The sequence below is a fragment of the Coptis chinensis genome, chromosome 3 (genome assembly GCF_015680905.1).
Source record: "Coptis chinensis isolate HL-2020 chromosome 3, ASM1568090v1, whole genome shotgun sequence".
NCBI classification, from domain to species: Eukaryota; Viridiplantae; Streptophyta; class Magnoliopsida; order Ranunculales; family Ranunculaceae; genus Coptis; species Coptis chinensis.
Window position 1 is genome coordinate 56,565,535 of NC_141458.1, and position 27,289 is coordinate 56,592,823.

At 40.5% G+C, this 27,289-nt stretch overlaps 2 protein-coding genes and 1 long non-coding RNA gene across 3 annotated transcripts; 1 reads left to right on the forward strand and 2 right to left on the reverse strand.

Annotated features, from left to right (window-relative positions):
* Window positions 1-7,612: 7,612 nt before the first annotated feature.
* LOC147510105 (uncharacterized) lies at window positions 7,613-10,272 on the reverse strand. Its single transcript, XR_015216717.1, has 2 exons — window positions 10,197-10,272; window positions 7,613-7,836 (listed from the first exon to the last, which is right to left on the reverse strand). It is a non-coding gene; the product is annotated as an uncharacterized LOC147510105 (long non-coding RNA).
* Window positions 10,273-16,908: 6,636 nt separating this feature from the next.
* LOC147510106 (uncharacterized) lies at window positions 16,909-17,826 on the reverse strand. The gene has a single exon (XM_086598013.1). It carries the CDS (start codon window positions 17,824-17,826, stop codon window positions 16,909-16,911), a length of 918 nt encoding a protein of 305 aa, XP_086454139.1.
* A 6,530-nt stretch (window positions 17,827-24,356) lies between these two features.
* On the forward strand, window positions 24,357-26,964 carry LOC147510107 (uncharacterized). Its single transcript, XM_086599281.1, has 4 exons — window positions 24,357-25,921; window positions 26,274-26,318; window positions 26,487-26,588; window positions 26,668-26,964. Exons 1-4 carry the CDS (start codon window positions 25,307-25,309, stop codon window positions 26,722-26,724), a joined length of 819 nt encoding a protein of 272 aa, XP_086455407.1. The 5' UTR covers window positions 24,357-25,306; the 3' UTR covers window positions 26,725-26,964.
* The last annotated feature ends 325 nt before the right edge of the window (window positions 26,965-27,289 follow it).

A 27,289-nucleotide genomic window follows, 5' to 3' on the forward strand; every position in this document is an offset into this window, starting at 1 on the left:
TTTAGTTTGGTCCTCTAAAAATTTATAAGCCTCCAGGCTCCTTTGCTTAAGAAACTACCCCCATTCATTATGTCAAGGACTTCTTTGGTGATGTTGAAGTCCTTTGAAAAAGGCACCTAACTAACGGTCTCTTCGCTAAGTTATGGTGTGGACACTCTATAAGCGATCGGGTGAAACGATTCCAAGCCTTTGAAAATGATTCATGAGGATTTTGTCGAAAAGAAATGAATCTTGGAAAGCATCTCATCCGTCTTTAGGGGTGGGTAAAATGTTCCATAAACAAACAACAAGTTTAGCCCACGAGTCCACGTAATTAGGGCTTGGGCAGTTAACTCAAGACGCCTTTATCGGCTAAGGTGAAAGGGAATACCCTTAATTTAATTTGTTCCGCACTCAACCGTAGGATGGTGGAATGTTGTTAGGACTTGTTCAATCCTACGTGATGTGTTGATAAGGTTTTTCATGGTTTACCATGAAAACGGGTAACAAATTAAAAATATTTGGAGGGATTCTCAAATCCTCTTGGTCTCCCGCTAGAACGATGCAAGATTTGGGGCTATCGCCAAGGCTTTGTAGAAGTCCGAGAGAGGAGTCTCTCTTTTCTTCCCCATTATATCGGGTGGTGTGTGTGAAATAGTAGTTAGAGGTGTAGTGGGTGGTATACTAGATAGATTTGATTGTTGATGTTGTTGTGTATTTACGCTCGGTGTTTTGTTCGGCCTGACCTTAATCTCATGCAAGACTAAGTCGAACTTAACTAACATGCAACACTCCAAACAATTTCGATATACTAGTATAAACCTCTAACCGAGATGCGAGGTATGGAAGAAAGGAATACCTGATAGCGTCCTTGCTTCGCTTTATGAATAGCGCCTTGTTTACGCTTTGTTCGTATATAGCGAGGTTAGAACACTGAAAAATATGAAAGATCAAAGTTTGAATCAAAACCGTGGAAATCCGAAATTTTAACATTTGGGCCAAGGCCGCGATAGGCCTTCGGCGCTCGAGTAATTTTCAGATTACGTTGTTTTTAGGGCTGGTCAGCTTCGGAAGAAGTCGAAGTTCCAGTGTTTGAGCTGGTCGCTTTTTGGTATGGGCGGCCTGCCTTCGATTGGTAGACGAAATTCCAAGAACTTAGCTGGTCGCGCTCTCCTTGCTTGCCCGCCTCGTATTTTCTCGCGAATTTGTCAACGCTGAACCGGCAAACCACAAGATGAAACAAACAAGGGTGGGTGGGTTTAATGGGACTTAAAATGACTACTTCTACAAGGAAAACAATGCTAAAGTGTAACTAAGATGGCAATACCATTTGATAACTGAAGAAATGTATAGTCTACCTACACGAATCATCAACGATGAATTCAATCCGTAAAGTAAACTAAAACTAAACTTTTACTTGTCTCAATTATCAAATCTTCTACTCTCGATGTGAATTGCACTAAGTGGAGTAGGAAGTTCGCTCCACTCATAGTTCCCCTAGCATGAATTGTTTTCTAAGTCTAAGAAATCGAGTTTTAAGTCAATGAGAGATTTTACTTAATTACTTAACTAGACTACGATGCAACTACCCAATGAAATGCAACTAGTCGATTATCGACAACTAAGGGAATGCTACATTGATTCGATGATAAGGAGTTAGAGGGGGATTGATTCCACCTTAACTCAACTTAATCCACTAACGACGAAGTCGTCAGAATCCGAATTGAACTGCTACACGTAACAATCGGTTCTTCCTAATCCCTAATTACACATGGCATTTCTACCAATTTATAACTAGCATGTGAACAATTAAACCCATTCTCATGGTGAACTAATTATTTCTCGCGGGAATAGAAATTACGACGACTCTACGATAAACGGGATCAAGCTTTCATCAAGGCTTCTCAACCCCTCTAATGGAGTTTAGCCTTGAATCATTCCAAGAATCATTCCCATTTAGATTAAAACTAAACATAATATAAAGCATTGAAATTTACTAATTTAAACAATAATGAAATCTAAATTAATAACTAAAATGAAATAAGAACAAGAATTGAAATTAGATCTAGAAATAGAAATGACAAAATCGAAATTGATAAAAAATACTACTTTATTGATCTAATTAAATGAAGAACAAGATTCAAAGGTTTAATCTAATAAAGGATTTGAAACTAATTAAATAAAACAATTAAATCTAGATCTAGAAGCTATTTTAATGGCTACTTTCTATTCTAACCTATCTACCTAACCTAACTGCCCCCGACCGCCATTAACACCGAGTCAAGCTTTTGTTTTATACATCCAGATCCAAAATCGTGCATGGGCTTGGAGCCATGTTTTGGGCCGAGAATCGGCCCAAAACCCAATTCTTTTCAATCAAAAGGCCTCTTCAGCTGCAGTTGGCTTCCACAGACTTTTCGTCCACTTTTGCTCCTCTGATTGGGTCAAGGCTTGGACCATTGCAAAGCTCTTTCCGAGTCGGTCGTTTTGACATAAGGTAGGCCTCAATCCGAGGTCCGAGTCCAAAGATATGGCATTCGAAGTTCTCACGACTTTTGCTCCTTTATCTCGCTAAAAGTGGCACATTTCTCACATAATGGACTTTGAAGCCCGAAATGCATAAAAACACGTAATTAGTATTAACTCTTACTTATTATTCACATAATTGGTCTAACAGTATGATTATTAAGGGGTTAAAACTACAGTTTTGGGCTCTTATCATGCGGCAAGAGGGAAACTTTCACCGTTGTTTGTTTTCAAGAAGCCATTTACGTAACTTTTGTTTTGTGGTTGAGGGTAGGAGCACAAACAGCGCCAAATATGTTTCAGCAAGATTTGCCAAAACACACCAGTTAGGTCGGAAGTGATCATGTTCGGATGAGATTGCGAAGGAGATGTTTGTTGGGGAGAGTTGAGACTAGACTTCGGTTTTGAAGTTGCCTACGTACCCAAATATTGTATTGTCTTGGGATCAAGTCTCGATTACGTAGTTCTGGAGAATGAGGAAGGTTGGATTTTATAGGTAGGATCGGTGATCAGTTACTTCCTCGTTCTCCAATATTCTAATCATGGAAGAAAGTTAGAGAACTGCTAGAAAAAAATCACACGATATGAAGTGGATGGAAGTGAATCTTGAATGTGGACAGAGTTGTGAAAGTTGAGGAAGTTGTTTGACTCGGTCAAACAACTTCCTCGCAAAATATGTGCAAAATTGATATTGATTTTACATGTAGATATGTAGGCTTTGAGCATATTCTTTGAACATGAGCTCTGAGTGTGGGCTTTTTGAGCTTTGAGCATGGGCTTTATTTTAGATAAGCTCTGAGCATGGGCTCTGAGCGTGGGCTCTTTGGGCTCTGAGCATAGGCTTTATTGTAGGTAGGTAAGTAGGCTGGTTCTCGTAGGCTCTGAGTATGGGTTTGTATTGAATTGGGCTTTTATTGGGCCACATTTGTGGGGGTCAGAACAGCAGTAATTCCCAATAAATGCCATGTAACAATCATTTAGATCTTATACAAGCCATATGGTTTCTTCCTTTACAGTGATATAGTCAAATTTGATGTATCAGGTTGGATCTCAACTGTCAGTTCCATTGCAGAAGCGAGTAGAAAAAGAAACCCTTGTCACAAAAAAACAAATGGCTCAGTACTTTCTACTTTTATACTTCTCTGACTTTGGCAATTTTGATTAACAATCGGTTTTAGATAGATGGCTATGTTGTCTATAAATCTCATCTTTAATCTTCCTCACATGTGTTGAAATTTGGTTTACGTCAAAGTTAGAGAGTTCTCAATGTAGAAGATACTTGCCTCGCCTTTTGTAAATTTGGATAAAACCATTCGTCCCTTTTATACAGGTATGCCTAAACTCTAAATAAATTTAGAGAGTGCCTATACACTGATTTTCCGGTACATCAAATAGGTTCCAATTATAGCCTATCACCAATTCCCCTAAAGTCTGATAATGTTGTTCATTTTTAATGTATATTTGGACCATATAGAATGTAAGATCAGTACTTTTTATCATAATTGGTTCCAATTCTCACCACAACAAACATTTTGAGATAACCACCAATTTTAATCTCTGATTCATATAGTCTTTATTTTTATTGGCATGCGTATTGTGTCCACATATTGGTTCAAGTTCATTTTGAAGATATTCTAATTGAATGTATTGAGGGAAACTAAACAATAATCTAAATTATTATACCATATTTCTAGATTACCTATATTACTAGCAATTGTTATATGGTAATTGCTTTGTAGTATTAGAGTTACATTGCAACTCAACTTTTTAATGTGGTGTAATGAATACTTTGTACCCCATTCCATGTTTTTCAATGGTTTTCTTTATAGTTTTGAATTCATACTGAACTTTAAAGAGGTTAAGAACTTGAAAAATAAATAGGTTAGTTGAGTAAAGTCTTCTGTGATCGCAAGAGAATACCAAGAAGAACATATGACAAAACATCATATTCATCAAGTTTAAAATTTTCTCACTTAATTTTTTTTCTTGATCAATTTTAGGCTTCTGTGTATCATTTTGGGATCCCTTTTGCAGTTAAATGACCATCGCCATTCATAGGTTGATTAGAAGGCAAGGAATTATTATGCTTTGTTGTTGTATCAAGCGATAAACACCTCTACAGTTTGTAGTTTACTACGGCTGCGCACCCAAAATATCCGTCAAATGGGATTTTATATAACTTTAAAAGGTATGCTTATAATGAATTTCGACTTTCTTTAAATTTCATATCTGTTTGTGCTTATTCATTTGTCATGTCATGGTTATTCACCGCAAACCAAAAAAAAAAAAAAGGGCTTCTTCAGTGCGCGAGATGTTTTGCTACACACGTTTTTGGGCCACTCATTTTACAACTTACAACCGGTTGTTTAGGTGGCATGAAAGGGGGTAAAAAAGGTATATCACTCCAGATATTAGCAGAAAAAAAAGAAAGAAATTAGATATACTCCCACCGTCCTACGTCCCACTTCAGAAAATCATACGAGGAAGCGCACCCAGAGAATGAGAAAGTTATAGTGGGAATTTTCTCTTCGATTCGCGTGTGTCTTTAGATGGTAAAGTAATGCAGAAATTTCTTCTTCATGTTCTTCTTTAGATGGTAGAACTATTAGATGGTTGGAAGAACTATGGAGTGCTTAGTGATTTAGTGTTTCTTCAGGTTAGTTGATTTCATCTTTTTATTTTTATTTTTTTTTTGAATTGGTGTGGCTACTCAATATTAATTTGATTAATTATTCGAAACTTTGACCATTTAGAATGCGACTATTTGATGCAAAGTTAAATAAAAATAATGAATATTTGGAAAAGCTTTAACAAATGAGTGTATACACACCGAAAAAAATGAATATAGTAAAAATAACATGGGAAAATTAAATAGAGGATATGTTGAGTGAGTTGATTTGTAATTATTATTGATCAAGCTTATTTAATGTGGTTTGCATTGATGTAGAGAAACCACATTCGAAATGCCTGTTGGTGGTTTCTGTTGTTTTAAGTATGGATTTGTAATAGGTTATATTACAAGGATCATCTTCTTTGAATGTTTATGATGCTTGAACGAGTTTACTATCTCTTTAATTGTTGTTTGGATAACCAATCCAAAATTACATTATAATCTTAAACTGATATAGACCTTAACCAATACTTCAATAATTTTTCTCAATACGCTGTCAAAGTTTAAACTTAACCTATCATTGGATTGGATGTCACCGTTAGTATTTGTGAGCATAGGTGATCTACTAGTTGTCCTAATATTACTCAAGCTTTGACTTATAACTCGGTCTATAAGCAAGTAATAGGAATGCCCCTTAACTAGGAAAACTCTACTCATTAGCAGAGATTAAATCATTCTCTAGCAAAACTCAATTGAACGTTTAATTTCTTACTGAAAAAATAATTTAATTCTTACGTTTCCATAGCACCACCATTGAATGGAAGACAACTGATTTTCATAGTTGTTAAGTGAATAGACTTATTTGTTTAGTTCAGGATATATAGCCTCGTTGAAATTGGTGAAGTATTGTCAGATTCTTAAACCATTTCAATAGCCATCCCATATTTTATTAGCAAATTTGCATTCCCATAAGAGGCTCCATATCTTGCTGGCAACAAGGACATCTCGATCAGGTCAATGCTATTTTGAAACAATGACACCTATGCTTTTAGCAGCAAGGCTTGCATGTTCTATCTGATTTTTATACTTCTGGGAAGCAAAAGCATATTTGTGATGAATATGGTGGTTCCACACTCCAACTTTAGCTCTGAGCTCTCTGCACTTTATAGACAAATGTTAGCAGTGTATTACTTTAAAACTTCGTCTCATAGAATAGCTTCAATACTAGTAGAGTCTGTTCATTCAAAACAAAGTCTTCTATTATATACCAATAGAAAAGTTATGGTGTGCGGGGTGTATTAGTGCATAGGATTCTCAGCCACTCATGTTTGATATCATGAACGGATGAATAAGTTTCTCACATAGGGGAAAAGAGTAACATAGAAGCACATCAACGATTTTCTCTCTCAACCTTAACTTCTACCTCTTGAATGTCAAGACCATATTTACTAAAATTAGTCATTCATATACTTCAAGTTGGTTGCATGTTTGTCTTTGTGTTATCAAGAAAATTAAAAGTCGAAAAAAAAAATGTGACAAATTTAAAAATAACAAGAAAAATATAATAATCTCTCCTCAAGCATTTAGAAATCCTTATGAGTAAAATAAAATTATTTATCTGCATGAGTAACTCTTTAGTACATTGTTATTATATCTTGATAGAGTAGCTATGAAATTTTCCTTATTTTCTTATAAACATTTCATATGATCTGACCTTTTATTTTCCATTTTCGGTGTCCTATTTTTTTGTCTATAAATCTGTGCAAGATTTAGATGAGAATGAGTGGTCAGAAGATGTTTGGTGCAAATAATATTAAAAGATATGTTGAGTGAGTCCGAAGCCTTGCTGGCCTGTCGCTTTTAATGTTCTCATCTACACTTGAGTTTCTATACCTCTCTCGTCCTTAAATTCCCATCTGAAGTAGGTTTTACTTGAGTGTGCCTGCTAAAAAAACTGTGGCACTTGTTGGTCGCAATGGTTCAGGAAAAAGCAGTATAATTCCTCTCATGGAAAGGTTTTATGATCCTACATTAGGTATATTTGGATGAACATTTTCTCATACACTGTTGGCATGTTTTTTTAATGATTTAATATTTTATTTATTTAATTTTTATTATTATTAATTTTTAGTTATGTTTCATCTATATCATTTGTCAGACTTGAGATTGAATGCATTTTGGCCTGCTTTTAGGAGAAGTCCTGTTGGATGGTGAGAATATTAAGAGTCTTAAACTAGAATGGTTAAGAAGCCAAATAGGATTGGTCACACAGGAGCTTGCTTTACCTAGTTTGAGCATTAGAGATAACATTGCGTACGGATGATCTGTGTCACAGCCCGATTTTCTAAACAATTAAAAATAATGAATATTTAAAATATAAATATCTCAAACATCACTATGTTCAATTGTCTAAAAACCCAGGCTATGACGGGGTGGATACAACACATGTCAAAACCTAAAACCCACATCACAACCGGATCAACTTAACAACAAAAATCTCCAAATTCCTCAACTATCACTTTATTAAAAACTTTCTTCCATCCCAATACAAACATAAACAAACTTTAAGAATAACAATTTCCAACATCGTATTCTCATGTCATATAAAAATGTAACCTACGTTATTACATCATTCCAAAAGATCAGACCTAATAAACTAAACTCCCATACTGCTCCAGGCGAGAATCCAAATCACACGCCGCGGTTCCACTGCCTTCCACCTGTGTTCCCAAGAACACACCCACGTTGCCAAAACAAAGCAAACATGGGTCAGCAAAATGGAATTTGCTGGTATGAGTAGACTAACCACATAAAACCATTATCATACTTTAATTATTCAAACAATCATTTTATATTATCCCATAACTTAATCATTCACAGCTTGGAAGACAGGTAGTTCCGTCATTTTAATCGGCATAATTTCTTCCCAAGCAAGACTTCCATTATATAACTCATTATAATAACTCGTTTTATTATCTAAACCATTGAATTAAAACTTACAGATATCCACTGCTGTATAAGGGTAGGACCGCGTCCCTGCACAAAATGTTATTAAGTCCTACCCTCCTGCAAAAGAAAGTTAGAACTTCTATATAACCTTTGTAGATATTATATTAGGCATTCAAAAGTAAACCCAAACACACTCGTACAATCAACTTAATTTCTCTTATTAGTTAATCAATTACTTTTCTTATACACATATTTCACAACCTATGTACCTTAGGTCATTCCCGCCACATTCAAGGAATACCCAACCCTACATTCCCGTATACTCAAGGAATACAACTAACCCGCAAGGCGAATACCTTAGTTCCTCTCTAGGGCAGTCCAAAGAATCTGGTCATTCATGGCACATTCAATGAATACCCATAGATAACGCTAACGGGCCATTTATGGCACATTCAATAAATGCCCACCTAACCTATGACATCAACAGTCATAAAACTCGATTCCAAAACTTGAGGCGTGGAGAGTTCTAAAAGAGTGCGGTAAATTTATTTACGCATGATTGAACTTTATTTTATATATCATTTTAGAGAACGAATGAGTATCTTGATTCCTGTATTTTTTATTTACGCGTTATTAATTTCAGGGATGTCTTAGTGTCATAACGTTGCATATCATAAAATACTGCAAAATCACATAGTAGTTAATACACATACACACGTATATATAGAGGTCTTAGCCTAAAGTCAAGTATGCTAATAGCCCTAGACCTATCTTAATAACCCAAATCATAATCCGAGTTAAAAGGTCAAATTGGGTCAACTGGTCAAAGTCAACCTTGGTCAATAGTCAACTCTGGTCAAAGTCAATCCTGGTCAAAGTCAAAGTCAACCATCATGGTCGAAGTCAAACTATCGTTTCCATGTTCAACAGGTTCGGGATCATAGCCATGGTTCATGGCTAAGGTCAATGTGCATGGCTCATGGACTCATGACCAAGGTAATGGTTCAGACCCAACTGGCCAAGCCCAAACCTTAGAACCCGAAAGTCTAAAACCAACTTATTTATTCTACCTGACCCAATTGGGATCTATATTAAGTCCTATGGACTGGCCCATGCAATATTAGAAACTACCCTAAAAACTTTAGACTGAACTGGCCCAAAACACAACTGAGTTCGGCCCGAAAATTAAACTGAAACCGGCCCAACAAAACAATCTAAGTTTCTGGCCCAAAGACTTAAAAGAAAATGGACCAAACCAACTAAAATAGAATCCGAGCCCAAACAAAACACTCTAACCTAGCTAAGGCCCAACCACTTAAAAATTAGAACTGGCCCCATCTAAAAATAGAACCGACCCAACTTAAAAGATTTGGATCAGCCCAAACTCACCTAAGGCCCAAGGCCCAGTTTGGCCAACAGTTCTTCTCCCTCACCAAATTCTCTCCTCCACCACCAAAACCGGCCACCACAAAATTTCAATCGACCACCCAATTTAACCAAGCGGTTTTACTCCCCATAACAATCCCTACAACTTTAACAAACACACATTCCTCAAATCATTCAATCCTAACTTCATCAAATCTAGATCTAAAACCTTACCGCCGCCATTAATGGCTTCCACCACCTTTCAACAGCCCCCATCCACATTCCAACATACAAACATACCTCAACAACCCACAACATCAACCAAAAACAGTTCAAACACGAAAATAAATACAAATCTCAAAACCTTCAGTAACACAGTAATGGCAGTAACGCCATTAACGATGTCTTCAGAGCTTGTACAGCTCGTCCAATCACCGACACCCACCAATATAACCTCATAAAATAAGTGTAGTATGATCCATGGGGCACGCGCTTGCGCCTCCATTACCAAAGCTCCAGAGTTTGAACCGTCCAACAGTTCAATACAAAATAGAAAATACGTTTTCTTTATATTGGCTCGAGACGCCATTGACGCCTCCAAGCTTCGACAGCCCGACGTCAACAACTCGATACAAAGCCAAAACAACCAGGGTTCAAACAACCAAAAGACAGGACGATTAATAATAACCGAAAAATGAATCGAAAACATGAGCAGAAATCTTTAACAGTAAAGTTTATACGTGAAATAGAAAACTAATCTACTCACCTGTAGCGCTCTCCGATTATCAACCAGCTACCAGGAAAACCTTCCTTTCCTTCCTTCAGTAAAACTCCCATTTTTTCTAAAACCCTCGTTGTGTTTTTTTTTCCCAAAAACTCTACGTGAGAAAACTCCCCGAAAAACAAGGGACAACACTTATCCATTTACCTACGGGCTTTTATCCGTATCTGATAGTTATCTATATTCAGTTATCTATTATCTATTATCTATTATTATTATCTTTATTATTATTATTATTAGGAAAATAAAAGAATAAAAACACGGGGTGTTATAATCTGCCACACCCGATCAAATCGAGGAAGTTGCTAAACCAACGCATGCACATACATTTATCAGCTCCCATGAGAAGGGCTATGAAACACAGGTAGAATATATGTGATATTTTCTTCTGTTCAAAATTTTTTCAACCTTGAAGATAATTATACAAGTAAAGGCGTTCATTGAATTCTTGCATAATTATATTTGAAAGGTAAAGATGCAACCCATGACTCATTTTCCATCTTGACAATATACAAAGTATCAACTTGTGAAGTCCTAGAATTATAGATATTCCCGTCTCATTAAGAGCGCAATCCAAAGAACTAGAAAATTCTTACAAAGAACACCCCCAGAACCTTTGAGTGGGGAGCTCTTAAATAATGACTATTATCATAGCAAAGTCATGTATCTTAATGCTTGGTATTAAGTTATTAATGGAAAAATTATTCTTTTGTTGATATTCCTCTATTTTTATGCATTTTAGGTGGGCAGAGCTAGGTTGGCATTAACGGAAGAACAAAAAATTAAACTTTCGTTGCCAGAGCAGTGCTTTCAAATCCATCTATTCTTCTTCTTGATGAGGTAACTGGTGGCCTTAACTTTGAAGCAGAAAGGGTTGTTCAGGAGGCTATAGATATTCTCATGTTGGGGCGATCAACTATTTTCATAGCTCGACGTCATAGCCTAATAAGAAATGCTGACTATATAGCCGCGATGGAGGAAGAACAGTGTATGAACCTAAAAACTACAAGTAAGAACCGAAGAGTTACAAACTCAAACTAGTGTTAGTCTCTTTTCTCTCCTTTCTTTCTCTCTCTCTTCTTTTTCTCACTGTGCGGCCCCCCCTTTTCTTCTCTCCATCCTCTTCTTTTTATACCCCTTCTCCCCTTCATCTAGATCATCCACCTAGCTTCTCATCCCTCGGTTCTCCTTCTTGCCGTACATATGCCACGTCCACGGTCTAGGGTTCCACAGTCTCGATCCCCTACTCCTCGAATTCCCCTATCACGCTACATCCATTTCCTCATCCTATTGACCTAGTCCACTTCTTATTATTGGCCCACTATATATGCCCCTTCTCGAATCCGCAGTTCTTTTAATGGACCCGAGGTCGAGAACTCCCACCGCTTCTCTCCCTTGATAGCTAATCATGGCCCTCATTGGTTTGCATGTGATGTTGATGGCAATCATCACGCGCATTTTTTGCCCCCCCCCTTGTACATCGAGCCTCCATGCGTCACCCCTTTTCTGGATCTACTACCCGACTCCTCAGTTTTCCCAACCTTCGAGAATTACTCTTTCACCCCTCCCCTATTTAAACTCTTCTCCTTCTCCTCCTTTTCTCATTTTAGCTTTCCCCCTTTTCCTTTACTTTCCTACTGCTCTACCACTTTCCCTTTTTCCGATTAACCTCCATCTTGCGTTTGCTTCCTCCGTTTCCCCATTGACTTCCTTTCCTTTCTAGCACTCTCTTCGGGCTCATCACTTCTCTTTTCGCTCCCATCGGTAAGTTTCTTAGGCCTTACTTTCTTTTGTTTGCACTGTGTTTTTCCATTGGTTGCGTCTATTCATCTTCTTTTCCAATGTCGGACTCCAAAACCGGTGACTCTTCCTCTTCCCGGTCCGACCTAGTAGCCTCTCCACCTGCTTCCGCCCCTGCTGCGGTCCCCTCCACCTCCGGTCATCAAGCCCCTTTACTGCCCTCCCCATCTAGGTGTCGTAGCCCTAATTTGACAGCAATTAGGGCTGCCTATGGAATTCCTACCGATATAGTGCTGGAACACGTGCCATCTGTCACCCATTACCCCCATCTGGTTCCCCGACGTCCGGGGTACCTTGTAATCACTGTATGTCAAATTGTCACCAGTCTACGACTTCCTCTCACTCTACTAGACGTCGAGGTGTGTAACCACTTCAACATTCCCCCCTGCCAAGGTATATGGAATTTTTGGAGAATTATGTATGACGCAAACTCGTACAATAAGATCGGAGAACCTAAGACTACGAGCCGCGATATCTTCTCCTAATATTATATCAAGACCAGTACCAAAGATGTCAGTGTAGGGTACCAGTCCTTTTGTGTACGCCCTCAGAAGCAATCTTTTGTACTCCGGGTCATAACCTCTGACAAAGTGTGGCACCACTACCCGTTATACGTATCAGGGTAGTTTCTGTCTACGGACATTCCTTCTGACTTAACTCTTAACCATCTCGCCTTCATATCCCATGGTGAGTATCTTAGCTTTTCCCTTTTCGCTTGATGTGCTTTCCCAGTTATCAACTAACCTGCGGTTACTCTTGTTTGCAGGTTGGCAGCCAGATTCCAAGTCCCACATCTACGCCGGCATCTCGAGTCATATTTTCCAAAGGCTCCGTGAACTCGGTCCTACTCAAGCTGACTCACCTGGGTATCCACCCTACTACCGCTACACCCTTGTTGCCAATCCTCGATCTACACAATATTGGCAGTTTCTCTACTCCATTTTATCATCCTCCCACACCCAAGGAGCGGAAACCCAGAGCATCTCCTCCTCCAAGGAAAAGGCCTCGCACCCATACCTCCCGCCACCATCATCCTCGAACCTCCTCACACTCCCCTGCCTCCCTCGAATCTCCTGATCCTCCCAACTCCTCTGCTCCTGAAGATGTCCCTTCATACAGCTTTATCTCCAATTGGGACGATCAGTACACTTCTCCCCACTCCCCTCCCGATGACATGGATGTCCACAAACAAAAACTGTTCGACAGTGATTCCGATGAAGATGAGGTGAGGGAGGTTCCCTCCACCGAGGTGTGAGCTCCTGTTGACAATCCTCCATCCAAGAGGCAGAGGACCTCAGCCTCGGAAGAACCTGCCCCCTACCACTTAGCGGACCTCCACCTCCGAAGACCTCGCCCCTATCTGTTCACCCCTTCATCCTGCTGCCACTTCCCCTCGCACACGCCGGCCAGGCAAAGAACCAGTTCCGCCTACTGCCCTGGCATCCGAGTTTTCCACTGTAGAGGACTTCTATCCTATTTTCAAGGTGCGCAATCATAGGTGAACACTGCGGACTCCGCTCTGGACAATGCGGTCGTAGCCTCCTCTCTATTTTATAATGCTCACTTGCCCAAGGACATCGTATATGCGGATGGGGGTTCGTTTGATCAGCACCGTACTTCTCTATATACCAACTGGGAGAAGGTACAACTTTTTTTTTTTTATCCATCTTCCTCTTTGATCCTAGGTGAGCCTGGATATCTCCTTCATGATCCGCGACCTTTTCAGTGCCAAGAACAAGGTGGCGGTCCTGGAGCAAGAACTTAACGCCCCTACTGGACTAAGAGTTGCCTATGTCGGCCTCCAATCGGATCTAGAAGCTGCTAATTTGGCTAAAGTTAAGGCACAGGACGAGCTCAGGTCCGCAGAGTCATCTCACGAGCAATACATGGATAAGGTTAACGAATGCCTTAGCCATAAAAGGGAAGTGCTCCTCCACCAACACCAGCTCAATTTGGATGCCCTCACTCAACAACACAAGGAAGCTATGGACATCCTCCATTAGAAGCATCAGGATGCTACCGCCAAACTACTGCAGTAGCACCAAACCGACATTACTCTACTCCGCGACCGCTTTAAGCTCCTAGCTAACAAGAGAGTGGCCAAGAAAATTCAGGAGGAGCATGCGTGCCTCACTCAAGAAGGCCGTCTTCTCCCTGAAAAGCCTGCCATTCTGATCACTGAAGCCCCTGAGGGCGCAAGAGAAGAGATGTCGGTCAATGTAATAATTCCTGATCACCCCATGCTAGATGAACCCATCAACCAGGTGGCGGCCACTGATGAGACCATTGATGAAGCCACTGGTGATGTCGCTGATGAAACCCTTGCGACCCTTGATGAAGCCACTTATGCGATGATCTGCACCTGAAATGTTCTAGCAATCTTCTTTTTTGTGCCAAGATACTCTTAAAAACTCATGATTTGTTATTTATTTCACTCCTGGATTTGTGAATATGTTGTTTAATATGATGCTTGATTTTGATCAATGTGCTTGTTGCCTCTTTACTTGTTGATTTTGGTTATTTGTTTAAATTGAAATGTACCTCCACATATAGATTTCCATGACTCTACCCCTCCTCTAAGTCCCCATTCCACCATACCACTCAGGTATGTTCCTAATCAGTCTCTTGCCCCTTCCTTAGCACACTCTATAAATCTGCCCCCTCCCCCTTGGAACTTGTCACACCTCATTAGTGTACTCTGTCTTTGCCCTACGAACGGCTCATTTTACTCCGCAGACTCTCTTCCCCAGTTCTGATGTTATCCTTGTGTCAGCGAAAGGCTCATCCCCGTCGATGTCCTTCTCTCTAAGAGGTTGTGCAGCCTGGTGAAGACAAATTTCTTTGCCCCATGTGTCTCTTGCATCTCTCATCCGTGGAGGGCTCACCCCACTCTGCAGGCTGGCCTAGACCCCAAAGCCTACTGGAACAACTCATCTTGCTTTAGGCTCTCTCCAGTAATAGTGTCAGCGAAGGGCTCATCCCCTCCGCTGCCTCTCCTTCTGATGGGCGTGGAAGTCTACGGGGGATCACTCTCCTTGCCCCATGTGTCTCTCGCATTACTAATCCGCGGAGGGCTTATCCCGCTCCCCGAGCTCGATCAGGCCATGAAGCCTGCTGAAACAACTCCTCTTGTTCCAGGCTCCCTCCAACTCTAGTGTCAGCGAAGGGCTCATCCCCTCCGTTGTCTCTCCTTCTGATGGGCGTGGAAGCCTCAGGGGGCCACTCTCCTTGACCCATGTGTCTCTCACCTCCCTGATCCGCGGAGGGCTCATCCCACTCCTTGGGCTCGATCAGGCCATGAAGCCTACTAAAACAACTACTCTTGTTCCAGGCTCTCTCCAACTTTAGTGTCAACGAAGGGCTCATCCCCTCCGCTGCCACTCCCTCTGACGGGAGTGGAAGCCTGAGGGGGGTCACTCTCCTTGCCCCATGTGCCTCTCGCACCTCTGATCCACGGAGGGCTCACCCCACTCCACGGGCTCGATCAAGCCATGAAGCCTACTGGAACCTCTCATCTTGTTCCGGGCTCCTTCCAACTCTAGTGTCAGGAAAGGGCTCATCCCCTCCACTGCCTCTCCCTCTGATGGGCGTGGAAGCCTGAAGGGGGCCACTCTCCTTGCCCCATGTGTCTCTCGCCTCTCTGATCCGCGGAGGGCTCATCCCACTTCGCGGGCTCGATCAGGCCATGAAGCTTGCTGGAACAACTCATCTTGTTCCAGGCTCCCTCCAGCTCAAGTGTCAGCGAATGGCTCATCCCCTCCGCTGCCTCTCCCTCTGATGGGCGTGGAAGCCTGAGGGGGGTCACTCTCCTTGCCCCATGTGTCTTTCGCATCCCTGATCCGCTATCCGTATTCTTATTTATACATCACACATAGCAAACAAATTTCTTTTCACAAAAGTGTCGTGGTCTTATATATTTACAAACAGCTCTAGTCCTTTGCTCTGGACTTTCACTACATTGCTTTGTAACTTCATTACATTCAATTGTAAAACTTTTTCAACATTCTTACATTCCAAGGCTTTTCTATCAATTTTCCCTTCATTGTTCGTAGCTTATAAGTACCAGCCCCTCCTACTTCCACCACGGTGTATGGCCCTTCCCAATTTAGACCCAGCTTCCCATCTTTTTCCCTCTTTGCACTTGGCGTCACTTGACGGAGCACCATATCTCCTATCTTGAATTGTCGTGGCTTGACCCGCTTGTTGTATTGCATCTGTAATCGCCTTTGATACTCTTCTAATTGAATGCGGGCTGAGTCTGTTTTCTCTTTTGCCAAATTCAAATCCCCTGCCAAGATGCGCCAATTCGATCCCTCCTCCACGGCCTTGGTTCACATGGTAGCTACCACCATCTCTGAAGGGATCACGGCCTCGACGCCGTAGGCTAAGGAAAATGGGGTCTCCTTAGTGGTTGTCCGAGGTGTAGTTCGATAATCCCAAAGAACATGGTTCAACTCGTCTGCCCACGCGCCCTTCTTGTCTTCCAACTTCCTATAAGGTTGTTCATTATCATTTTGTTGGAGGATTCGGCCTATCCATTGCCCTCGGGGTTGTAGGGGGCAGAGAACCCCTGTTTCACCTTGAATGCATGAAGAAACTCAGTCACCTTTGCTCCCATGAACTGTGTCCCAATGTCCGCAATGATGGCATATGGCAGCCCAAACCGACATATGATGTTCTCCCATAGAAACTTAATCACCTGCGTCTCCTTCACCTGTTGCAAGGGTACGACTTCTATCCACTTGGTGAAGTAGTCCGTGGCTCGCAGCATATATCTCCTTTTGCCGCTAGCCATGGGCAGTGGTCCTACGATATCCATCGCCCACATAATAAAAGGCCACAGACTTGAGACATTATGTAGAGATTCCGCGGGAGCGAATATCAGCTGTGAAAATCTCTAGCACTTGTCACACTTCTTGGCGAATTCCACCACATCCTTTTTCATGTGGGGCCAGAAGTAGCCCTGCGTCAAGAGTCGGTGTGCAGTAGTCCTCCCAGCGGAATGGGTCCCACAGTCCCCTTCATGCAATTTTGCCAGCACCTCTAAGGCTAACCGTGGCCCTAAACATTTTAACAATGGCCCATTGAAGTTTTTTCGGTACAGTTCACCTTCCAACATAACATATCTCTGAGAAGCCTGTTCCAACCTTCTTCTTTCTTTCTTATCTGTCACCTCCTTTCCCTCCAAGAAATACTTAATGGGATCCATCCATCCCCCTTCTTCTTCTGTAATCTGAAACACCTCTATCACCTCCTCTGTGCTTGGCTTCTCTAATCTTCCTATCTGTATCGTTCTTTCCTCTGACCCAGGTATAGCTGCAGCCATGTATGCCAGGGCGTCCGCATGCCTATTCTCACTGCGACCCAAGTGTACAAATCTGAGCTTCGCAAACTTGTTGGACCTTTCGTGCACCACCTTTAAATACTTAGCCATTTGCGGACATCGAGCAGCGAACCCTCCATTGGCCTGACACACCACCTTTAAATACTTAGCCATTCGCGGACATCGAGCAGTGAACCCTCCATTGGCCTGACAAACCACTAGATTAGAGTAGAAATACATGATCAGTTCCTTCACCCCTAACTCCTTGGCCATTCTTAATTCTGCCATCACTGCCTCATACTTTGCTTCGTTACTTGATGTCGCGAACCCTAGTTTCATGGTCTGTTCTATTCTATTATTATCAGGCGTAACCAACACAGCCCCTATGCCACTGCATGCGTCAGTGGCAGATCCATCTGCGAATACTCTCCACCCATTCCTTTTATCCCAAGGGTCTAGTAGATCGGGCTCTACATCCCTCTCCGGTTCCATGACAATCTCTTCTCCCCAAGTGGGATCTTCTGCGGGGAACTCTGCCAGAAACTCTGCTACTGCCTGCGCCTTTTACGCGGTTCTTATCTTATATCGTATCTCGTACAAACTAAGCATCACTGCCCATTTCAACATTCTGCCTGACTTTTATATCCTTAATGCTTGTTTGAGAGGCAAGTTCGTCACCACCACCACTGAGTGTGTCTCGAAGTAGGGTTTCAACTTTAGGGCCGAGAAGATTAAAGCAAGGGCGTACTTCTCAATTCTACTATACCGCGTCTCTGCATCCAACAATGTTTTGCTTTGAAAATACACCGGCTTCTCTATTCTGTCGACTAGTCGGACAAAAACTGAACTAACTGCATACTCGGTGGCCCCCAAATACAAGTATAACTTCTCCCCCTGCTCTGGTCGCGATAGAGCCTTGCCCAAATACCTCTTCAACTCTTGAAATGCCTCCTCGCATTCTGATGTCCACAAGAAATTTGGGGTGCTTCTCAGTAAATGATACAACAGTCTATATTTGTCAGATGATTTGGAAATGAACCTATTCAAAGCCACAACCCTACCCACAAGCCGCTGCACTTCCTTGACATTCTGCGATGACGGCATCTCCACCAAAGCTCTTATCTGTTCGGGATTAGCCTCTATTCCCCGATGAGTAACAATGTAGCCCAAAAACTTTCCCGTGGTCACTCCGAATGTGCATTTCTCTGGATTCAACTTCAAATTATACTTTTGCAGTATCCCGAATGTCTCTCTTAAGCCCTCTAAATGCTCCTCCTCAGACATGTTTTTTCCACCATGTCATCTATGTATATTTCGATCCCCTTACGAATCTTGCTTTCGAACATTTTCTCTCCCAACCGTTGGAAAGTGGCTCCGTCATTTTTCAATCCAAATGGCATCCTTGTATAGCAATACGTGCCGCCTTCTACTACAAATGCGGTCTTCTCCTGATCCGATCCGTACATCGTGATCTGGTTATACCCCATAGATGCATCCATGAATGAAAATATTTTGAATCCTACTGTCCAATCCACTAATTCATCCACCCGCGGCATGGGATAGCTATCTTTTGGACACTCTACATTCCCATCTGTAAAATCGACGCACATACGAACCTTGCCATTCTTTTTTGGTACCGCGACCACATTGGATAGCCACCTGTGAATTCCACTTCTCGTATTATTCTAGCTCCTTTTAACTACGCAATCTCTTCGCGAATGCCCTCTGCATACTTCAGTCTAATGTTCTGCATCCTTTGCCTCACTGGCTTGGCATCTTCCTTCATGTATAGCCGATGTCACGCGAAATCTGAGTCTAATCCTGTGACATCCTCAATTACCCACGCAAACACATCTTTGCTTTCTGACAAGAATTGTATCAACTTACTCTTCCACTCCTCTGACAAGCTGGACCCTATCGATGTGAACCTCTCTTCCTCCCCCTCCCCAATATTCAATACTTCAATCTCATCAAGCGTCTTCGGACCCACCGTTGACTCCTCCTCCCCCTCCATGGAGGCACACTGTAATTGCTATGCTTGCCTCTTCCTAGGGTGAGTTCTCTCCTTCTGGTCCGCAAATCAACTATTTCACTGTACCCCAATAACTATTCTTGGCCATCACCTGATCTCCGCGAACTTCATACATGCCCGTCGGGGTGGGAAATCGTATCACTTGGTAGTACGTCGATGAATCCACCGCCTCCCTAAAATCGCGTTGTACTGAGAAGAAGAACCTACCACCATAAACCATGCGAAAACCACCACTGGACCCGTGGTTACCGATAATAAAAATTCTCCCATAGGCTCCGTCATACTCCTATTAAACCCATATAAATTAGTTCGCTGAGGCCGCAATTGCCTAGGATCAATCCCCATTTCTTCCAAAGCTCCTTTAAACAACAAATCCACTCCATAATTTATCAACACCCTCTTCACCATATAATTTCCCATCGCTACTGTGATGACCAACGTATCTTCATGGGGAGAATCAACTACCTATAGATCCACACTACTAAAGACAATCCTGTCTCTGTCCTCCGCTGACCCTACCCTTGGTCGCGGCCTGTCTGTCCTGTCATTGATCTGCTGGATGCTCGCGGTTCTCCTCACCCTATCTCTATGAGCATTATGACTTAGTACCTCTCCACTAAAAATCATATTAATAGTTCCCAGTATTCAGTCCTAGCGCGGCAAGTGCTCCTCATTCTATGCACCCCTCACAAACTCCCTCATCCTCCCTTTTTCCACCAATCTCTGAACCAACCACTTTAGTGCGTAATAGTCATCCGTCTCATGATTTCGTATCTGATGATATGCACAGAAAGGTTTATCAGGTAGTTCTATTAGTGTGTTCCGCGGCCCTTCATATCCCTGCAGGTTCTTAATCAATGGTAATATTTCGTTCAGGGGTTTATTCAGCGGTGTCACTTCTATCTCGCGGTATGGCTTCCTTTCTCTGTTCTCCCTTCGAATCCCCTCCCGCCTTCTTTCTGCCCTTGGGGGGTATCCGTGATACCCACCACTTTCCTCTTTGAACGCCCGTGCCCTTCGGTGTTCCCTATCTTTCTCCAACGATAACACTGCTTTCCCTGACCTCTTAGACTCCTTCTGTATGGTGTCCTCATACCTGATATATTTTTCCACCCGCGGATATAGGTCATGTAAGGTTGCAATCTCACCACAGACTGGTGTACTCCTGTTCCTGGCCGTAACCCTCTTTCAAATGCGATCACTGTGATTTTCTCATCTAGATTTTCAACCTTCAATGTGTCGGCCTTGAATCGACACACAGATACTCCCTCACTGACTCCGCGGATCTCTATCGAATATTGAATAATGCCGTGATATCCACCACACACTTTTTCTAGTGTATGAAGTGATCTATAAACGCCTGCTCCAATTCTTGGAAATTACTTATGCTTCCCACTAGCAACCGGTAATACCAGTCCGATGCCCCTCCTTTCAGACTAGCTGGGAACATCATACACCGTAGTCCATCATACCGAGCCTCTTGCCAAAGAGGCATCTATTGTCGAAAATGATGGATGTGGTCAGATGGGTCTCTTTTGCTATCGTATCTTTCGAACCTAGGTTGGTTGAAACGCTTCGGCACCTCTGATGCCCAGATGTTGTCCGCTAATGGGTTGCGATTCAGTCTGCCTACTACTTGGCTAGCCGCTCCCCCCGACCCTTTGCCTACTACCGATTTGCCTCTCTATCATTATCTATCATCTCCTGAACTTGTTCCATGGTCAAGCCAGCCACCGGGTTTTCGACAAGGTTTAGCCCACCCTCCTCATCGTCAGACTTCTCACCTGCTTCTTCCCCTTCTTCTTCCTCCGCTCCTTCTTGATCTCCTATCGCATAAGCCGGGTCTCTTCTGTTTCATGCTCCTCTTCTTGATCTCCCTCCTCATCGATCACCGCCTCCGGTGTTGGCTTTTGCACCACTGCCTTCTTTGGTCGGCCTACCCCTCTCTTCACTTTCGGTGCCATTTCTACCTTATACAATCTCTCCGGTCCCCACAGACGGAGCCAAATGTATGAACCTAAAAACTACAAGTAAGAACCGAAGAGCTACAAACTCAAACTAGTGTTAGTCTCTCTTCTCTCCTTTCTTTCTCTCTCTCTTCTTTTTCTCACTGTGCGGCCTCCCCCTTTTCTTCTCTCCATCCTCTTCTTTTTATACCCCTTCTCCCCTTCATCTAGATCATCCACCTAGCTTCTCATCCCTCGGTTCCCCTTCTTGCCATACATATGCCACGGTCACGATCCCCTACTCCTCGAATTCCCCTATCACGCTACATCCATTTCCTCATCCTGTTGACCTAGTCCACTTCTTATTATTGGGCCACTACAGACAGCTTGTTGAAATGGGTACCCATGAGGAACTGTTAGCCATCGATGGCTTGTATGCAGAGTTACTTAGATGTGAAGAAGCCGCAAAGCTTCCCAAAAGGTATAACCAATGTCTATTTTACATTCAGCATTTTACTACCTAAGTTATTGTCATGGAAGACAATTGATATGTTTTGGGAAGTTTGAAAAGAATTGTTAAATTGTTATCTGATTCGGCAATGCTACTAGAGATTCTCATTTCCTGTTCATGAGTTTCCCTGTGCACTAGTTTAGTTATTACCATATGCATGATTAAGTTGAAAGTTGCATCATTTGCAGTCCCTTTTGCCCTTTCATTTCTCATTTTCATTTATATTTTTTATTTATTTATTTTTTACCAAACTCTGCATGTTAGGTGTGTTTGCTTGTTAGAAAATATTACATGCATACAAAACTTTTGATTAATTGATAACTCAAAGTTATATCTATTTACCAAGGATTTTTAACACTTTAATGGGTTCTAGGGACATATATGTCTGACATACAAAATCACTCATCCGGACAACCACAAGATCTTGAAAGTTTAAAGGTTCAAAGATTGCCACGTGTCAAGTCGAAATGGTGAATTCTTTGCTTTCTAATTCAGCTCGAGCCAAGCCAAGTGCACTTGAGTTTCTATAACAACTTCTAAGTCCTCGTTGTCTTTTGCTCCATGAAACCTAGTGTTTTCGAAGCTTACTTATTGTTTGGGGTTTAATTGGTCGAAGATGCGTTTGCTTATTATTTACAATGTATCATGGCCTGACATGGTATATATCCACATATATTTGTCTTGCACTTGAGCTTATTGCTTCCTTGGTTGCTAAATAATTCAATTAGAAATTCATATGTAGGGGCAAACTTTGCAGGGGTCCATTCTGTGTAGGCACTGCACGATTGAAACTTGTTAAAGTTTCTTATATTCTAGATCTATTTAATACAAAATTCACTTAGGAAAATTGATTCCTAACACATATTGAACCGTTAGGAACTGTGTGACACATACATTCCGTTAGAAATGTTACCAACCGTTACATAATATGTATGCAAATACTTCATTTATTTAGTAACATTTACTCATATATTATGTGACGGATATTGTAGTGTGACCAAATATTAAAAAATAAACTCAAAAATAAAAACAGTTAAGCTGGATGAAAATTTATAGGGAGGGAATTTTTTCAGTATCGCGCTCACCTTACAAACGAAAAAAGTGAAGAGAAAACTTAGAACTTGCCGCTGTCGGCTGCTGGTGTTGCTCAGTGAGGTAATAAGCCGTCATCTTCTTTTCCTTTTCTCCTTCCTAATTTCTACATCTTCCACCTCCCCCCCCCCCTTCCATTTAAAACTGTTAGGGTTTTGGCTAGGGTTTTTTTATTTACACAATTAATTGCTCAAATTGTTCAATCTGCTCAAGGAAGCATGTTATTTTGCCAAAGGTAACTTATCAATTAGTGAATCCTCCTTTATTTAGGGTTTATATTTTTTTTTTCTATTTTTCAAAAAATAGAATTAGCTTATCTATGGGATTGTCTGGACATAAAATTATTATTGTTTATTAGTCTATAATCTTTCAAGCATGGCCAAAGGTTGCATATTTGTATGTTAGATTTCGATCCCTTTTAAATTCTCTCATATTGTATTGTGTGTATCAATGACACTGGTAGGAAATGTGTTCATGTTGGATTCATTCCCTTCATGTTAAATTGTCACTTCGATTTTATGATTATTTTTTTATCTAACTAATGAACTTAGTTGTATGTTGATTCTTATCTCTTTGGCTTTCGAATTATGTAAAAAAGCTTTGGTCTTGATTTATGCCCAGTTCGTTCGCTTTCAACTCATACTGTTGCCATTTTAGTGGGACGTCAAATTTCAAATTCTTCTTCTACTTGCAACGCCTCCTCTCTCTTTCTTCTCCTATGTTTATTTCTCCTGCGTAAACAACAAACCAAAGACTTATTTAAAAATTGTTACTTTGGACCAATATTTATTTAGAACACATATCAATAGAATATCTCTCTGATGTTTATCTTCCAATTACTTGCATGAGTGAAGAAGTTAAGGCATTTCCAGGAACCAATGGAAAAACAAAAGTGCATATCACATAAAGATTTGGTCTTATTGTTGTGTCTATTATTGAACTGTTTGTTTGTGGAGTTTGCAATTGCTTTTTATAGTTTAATGTTTGGTAGGTATTGAAACAGTGGTGAGGTGAAAAGAGCATCTCAAGCGATCTTATGGACTAGCTAAGTACGGTGACATTGATGTGTCTCTGGGGTCACTTGACTTGTATAGTTTTCAGAAAAAAAGAAAAAAAGAAACTAAGTCACATAGACATGGGCACGCGTGTGCGACACGGATATAGAGTGTTGTACACATGGGCCTATAAAACATAGGACACGGGGACACAACTAATCAAAAAGAAGACAATCACTTTTCTTGGGTTCAAGACCTTAAAAAGTGGCTCCTTACAAACAAGTTATCCATGAAAGTGGCATATCTTGGAGTTGTGACTATCTTAATAATTTATCTTCTTAGTCTTTTAAGTTTTTAAAAGATATCCTAATTTAAAATCATATGTGTCAGACACGGAATTTTTTAAGAATATGAAATGTCTTTGTTACATAGGGAAAAAAATAATTTTTTTTTTCTTTTAATGTACATTGCTTCTTATCTATTAATGTACACCTATATAACAAGCTGAATTGAGTCAACCGATCTGGTAACGGAAATGGAGTCAAGCTTTGTATCATAGAGAATAGAACTTGCCAAACTTTGTAGCTCTTGTAATTGGTCCAAAGCAATTCGTGTCCTCGATACTCTTCTCTCTCGTTCTTCTGTTACTCATGACATCTGGTTCGTATTAGTTATTATTCTCTTCCCTTTATTTATCAGATTGAAATTTTGATTCATTTCGAATTGATTCCCGATATTATTTGGTTGCAATAATCGGGCGTTCTGTTATAATAAATTAGAGTTACATAAGCATGTGATTAAGGATTGTGACAAGGCAATTCAACTTGACCTGACTCTTCTTCAAACCTACATTCTTAAAGGTCTGTTTTAATCCAACTTTTTCAACCTTTATCAATTACAAATGTAGTTTTGTTTTGATTGTTTATAAATGTAAATGTAGTCGAAATAGGAAATGTGCATTAAAATATCGAGTGATAGAAACTAGTATTCTTTGCAGTGTTGCTCTCTATTTGACTGTAAATTTTTGATTAGTTGGGAGATTGAATTTTAACACATTTCATGGAAAGTGAATAGGAATTTATCTAACTTTAATATCTTAAAAATAGAGATCGTTGCGAAGTCAAACAACATGTAAATTCTTTTTGTTCATTAACTCACGTACAATTATGCCACATGAAGTTAGTGTCTTTGGAGTCTTGAACAATAGTTGAATGTTAGGTTGATCATTTTGAACATGAGCTTAGTACTCGTTTCCACTTTTTTTGTAGTCTAGGCAGTGCCTTATGATGTTTGGGAAAGGAGGAAGCTCTTCTTGTATGGGAGCAAGGGCATGGATATGATGTCCGACAATCAACTAATTTGAAACAATTGGTAGATTTGGAGGAACTACTTGCTCATGCCAAACAAAATAAACCCACTGTTTCTGAACAACATATTAAAGAGTCCTCAAATCCAATTATGTCTGTATGTTATTTGGGAACTAAAACACAGTGTGTCAAATGGATCTCTCGAAAATGGCAGTAGATCAAGTGGTACTTCTCAAGTATCCAACATTTCTAGTGTGACTTCTAGAGCGATCAGCAAACCAGATGACACATTTGGAGTGATTATCAAACTAAATGACACATCTAGAGTGATCAGCAAACCAAATGACACATTCGCAGTGATCAGCAAATCAGATGATATATCCGCAGTGATCAGAAAAGTAAATAACACATCTGGAGCAATCAACACACCAAATGACACATCTGGAGCAATCATTAAACCAAATGACACATCTGGAGCGAGCAGCAAACCAAAGGACGTATCTAAATCACACAAGAAGCAAACCTCTACATCTGAAATGGACAAGAAATCAAGTGGTTCATCTGAAATCTGCATCAAATCAAGTGATGCATCTACAATTCACATGAAAACAAGCAATGGATCTAAGAGGAGTCAGAAGGCTAATGGTGTTTCGAAGACCATGTCAATAAAGTTGGATCTTCGATTATCAAGAGGGATAACACGTGTAAGTTTTACTTATGTTACTTTCGATATTTTCTATGACTTGTATTTTGCATCCATTCATGGGGAAGTTGTTTATTTTAAAATTAGAAGAATTACTAAAAGTTATGTTACCTGGATACTGCAAAGTTATGGCCGGGATATGCCATGAAAATAGCATTTTCACTGAGGAAGTGAAGTGTTCAACCTTGGTATGGAATCCATCTCATGTATCAAAGTAACATAGATGAAAAGTTATGTTCATTTTGATTAATGTTTGGCGTGATGGTTGACTAGCAATTCTGTGATTGCTTGCGGTCTTTGATGCCTATAAGACGGATAATTTCTATTACCATATGATTTAAACTCTTTTGCAGGTAAATGAAGGGAATTATGCTCAAGCTATTTCTATCTTTGACAAAGTTAAATCTTCTGCCTTGCTTGAAAAGAAGTATCTTCTTCTTGATTCTTTAGTAGTAAACTAGCATGTAATTCATGTATCATAGTGTGCCTTTGCTACTTCTCTGTGCACTCTTTCTTTCTTGTAAAGAAAGGAGCAACTTACTCTTTCTGAAATTTGGAATCTTCAGATATTGAAAGACAATCCTACTTATCCAGAGGCATTGATAGGAAAGGGAACTGCTTATGCATACCAACGAGAACTTAATTCTGTTACTACTGACTTTACGGAGGTCTGTAATCTTTTCATTCACTGTATTTAAAAGTGGCTTATCTTTATTAATGGATGTGTCTTTATTTCTTATTTATTAGGCTATAAAACTGAATCCATCAGCTGGAAAGGCATGGAAATGGCTCGGGCAGCTTTAGGAGAATCAGTGGAGGCAAGACTCTTCCATACTACTCTTTGAATTTGTGGTTTAATTAACTACACTGCAATTTTCATATGGTATATAACTATGTAAAGTTATTTCCATTATATATAACCACAATAATGACACATTTTTTGAAGTTGCTCGTAGATTCTAATACTTGCCAATCTGGCAACAAATCTCATGTTTGACCATTTGCTCTGCTACACAAACTAGACTCCTTATTTTGTTCAGATAAGATGTGGCATCTTTGTTTCTCCTTTTCTAAATCAAATTTTTTAATCATAATCATCATCCCAGACAAAGTGGGATCTGTTCATAAAAGTTTATCAAATTCAGTTGCAAGAATACATTTTACGGCCTTCATCAATAAGAAGTTAAATGGAGTCTCTTTGATCCTTGTAAACTCACGATTTTGTCTCAGTAGAGGAGGCAAAGGGATGATAGTGATAGTGAAGGGGTGCTAGCTTGTTGAGCAGAGTTTATGCTCACTATTCACTAGATTTCCATTCTTCAGCCACATTCAAGGTTCTCTATTATATAACTTCCTTTATAATTTGCAT

What these genes read in the sequence shown, in the direction of transcription:
- LOC147510106 (XM_086598013.1), bottom strand. Translation starts at nt 17,826, where the DNA reads ATGGAACCGGAGAGGGATGTAGAGCCCGATCTACTAGACCCTTGGGAT.
- LOC147510107 (XM_086599281.1), top strand. Translation starts at nt 25,307, where the DNA reads ATGCCAAACAAAATAAACCCACTGTTTCTGAACAACATATTAAAGAGT. An exon ending in TATCAAGAGGGATAACACGT is followed by an intron (nt 25,922 to 26,273) that starts GTAAGTTTTACT and finishes ACTCTTTTGCAG; the next exon opens with GTAAATGAAGGGAATTATGC. An exon ending in TTACTACTGACTTTACGGAG is followed by an intron (nt 26,589 to 26,667) that starts GTCTGTAATCTT and finishes CTTATTTATTAG; the next exon opens with GCTATAAAACTGAATCCATC.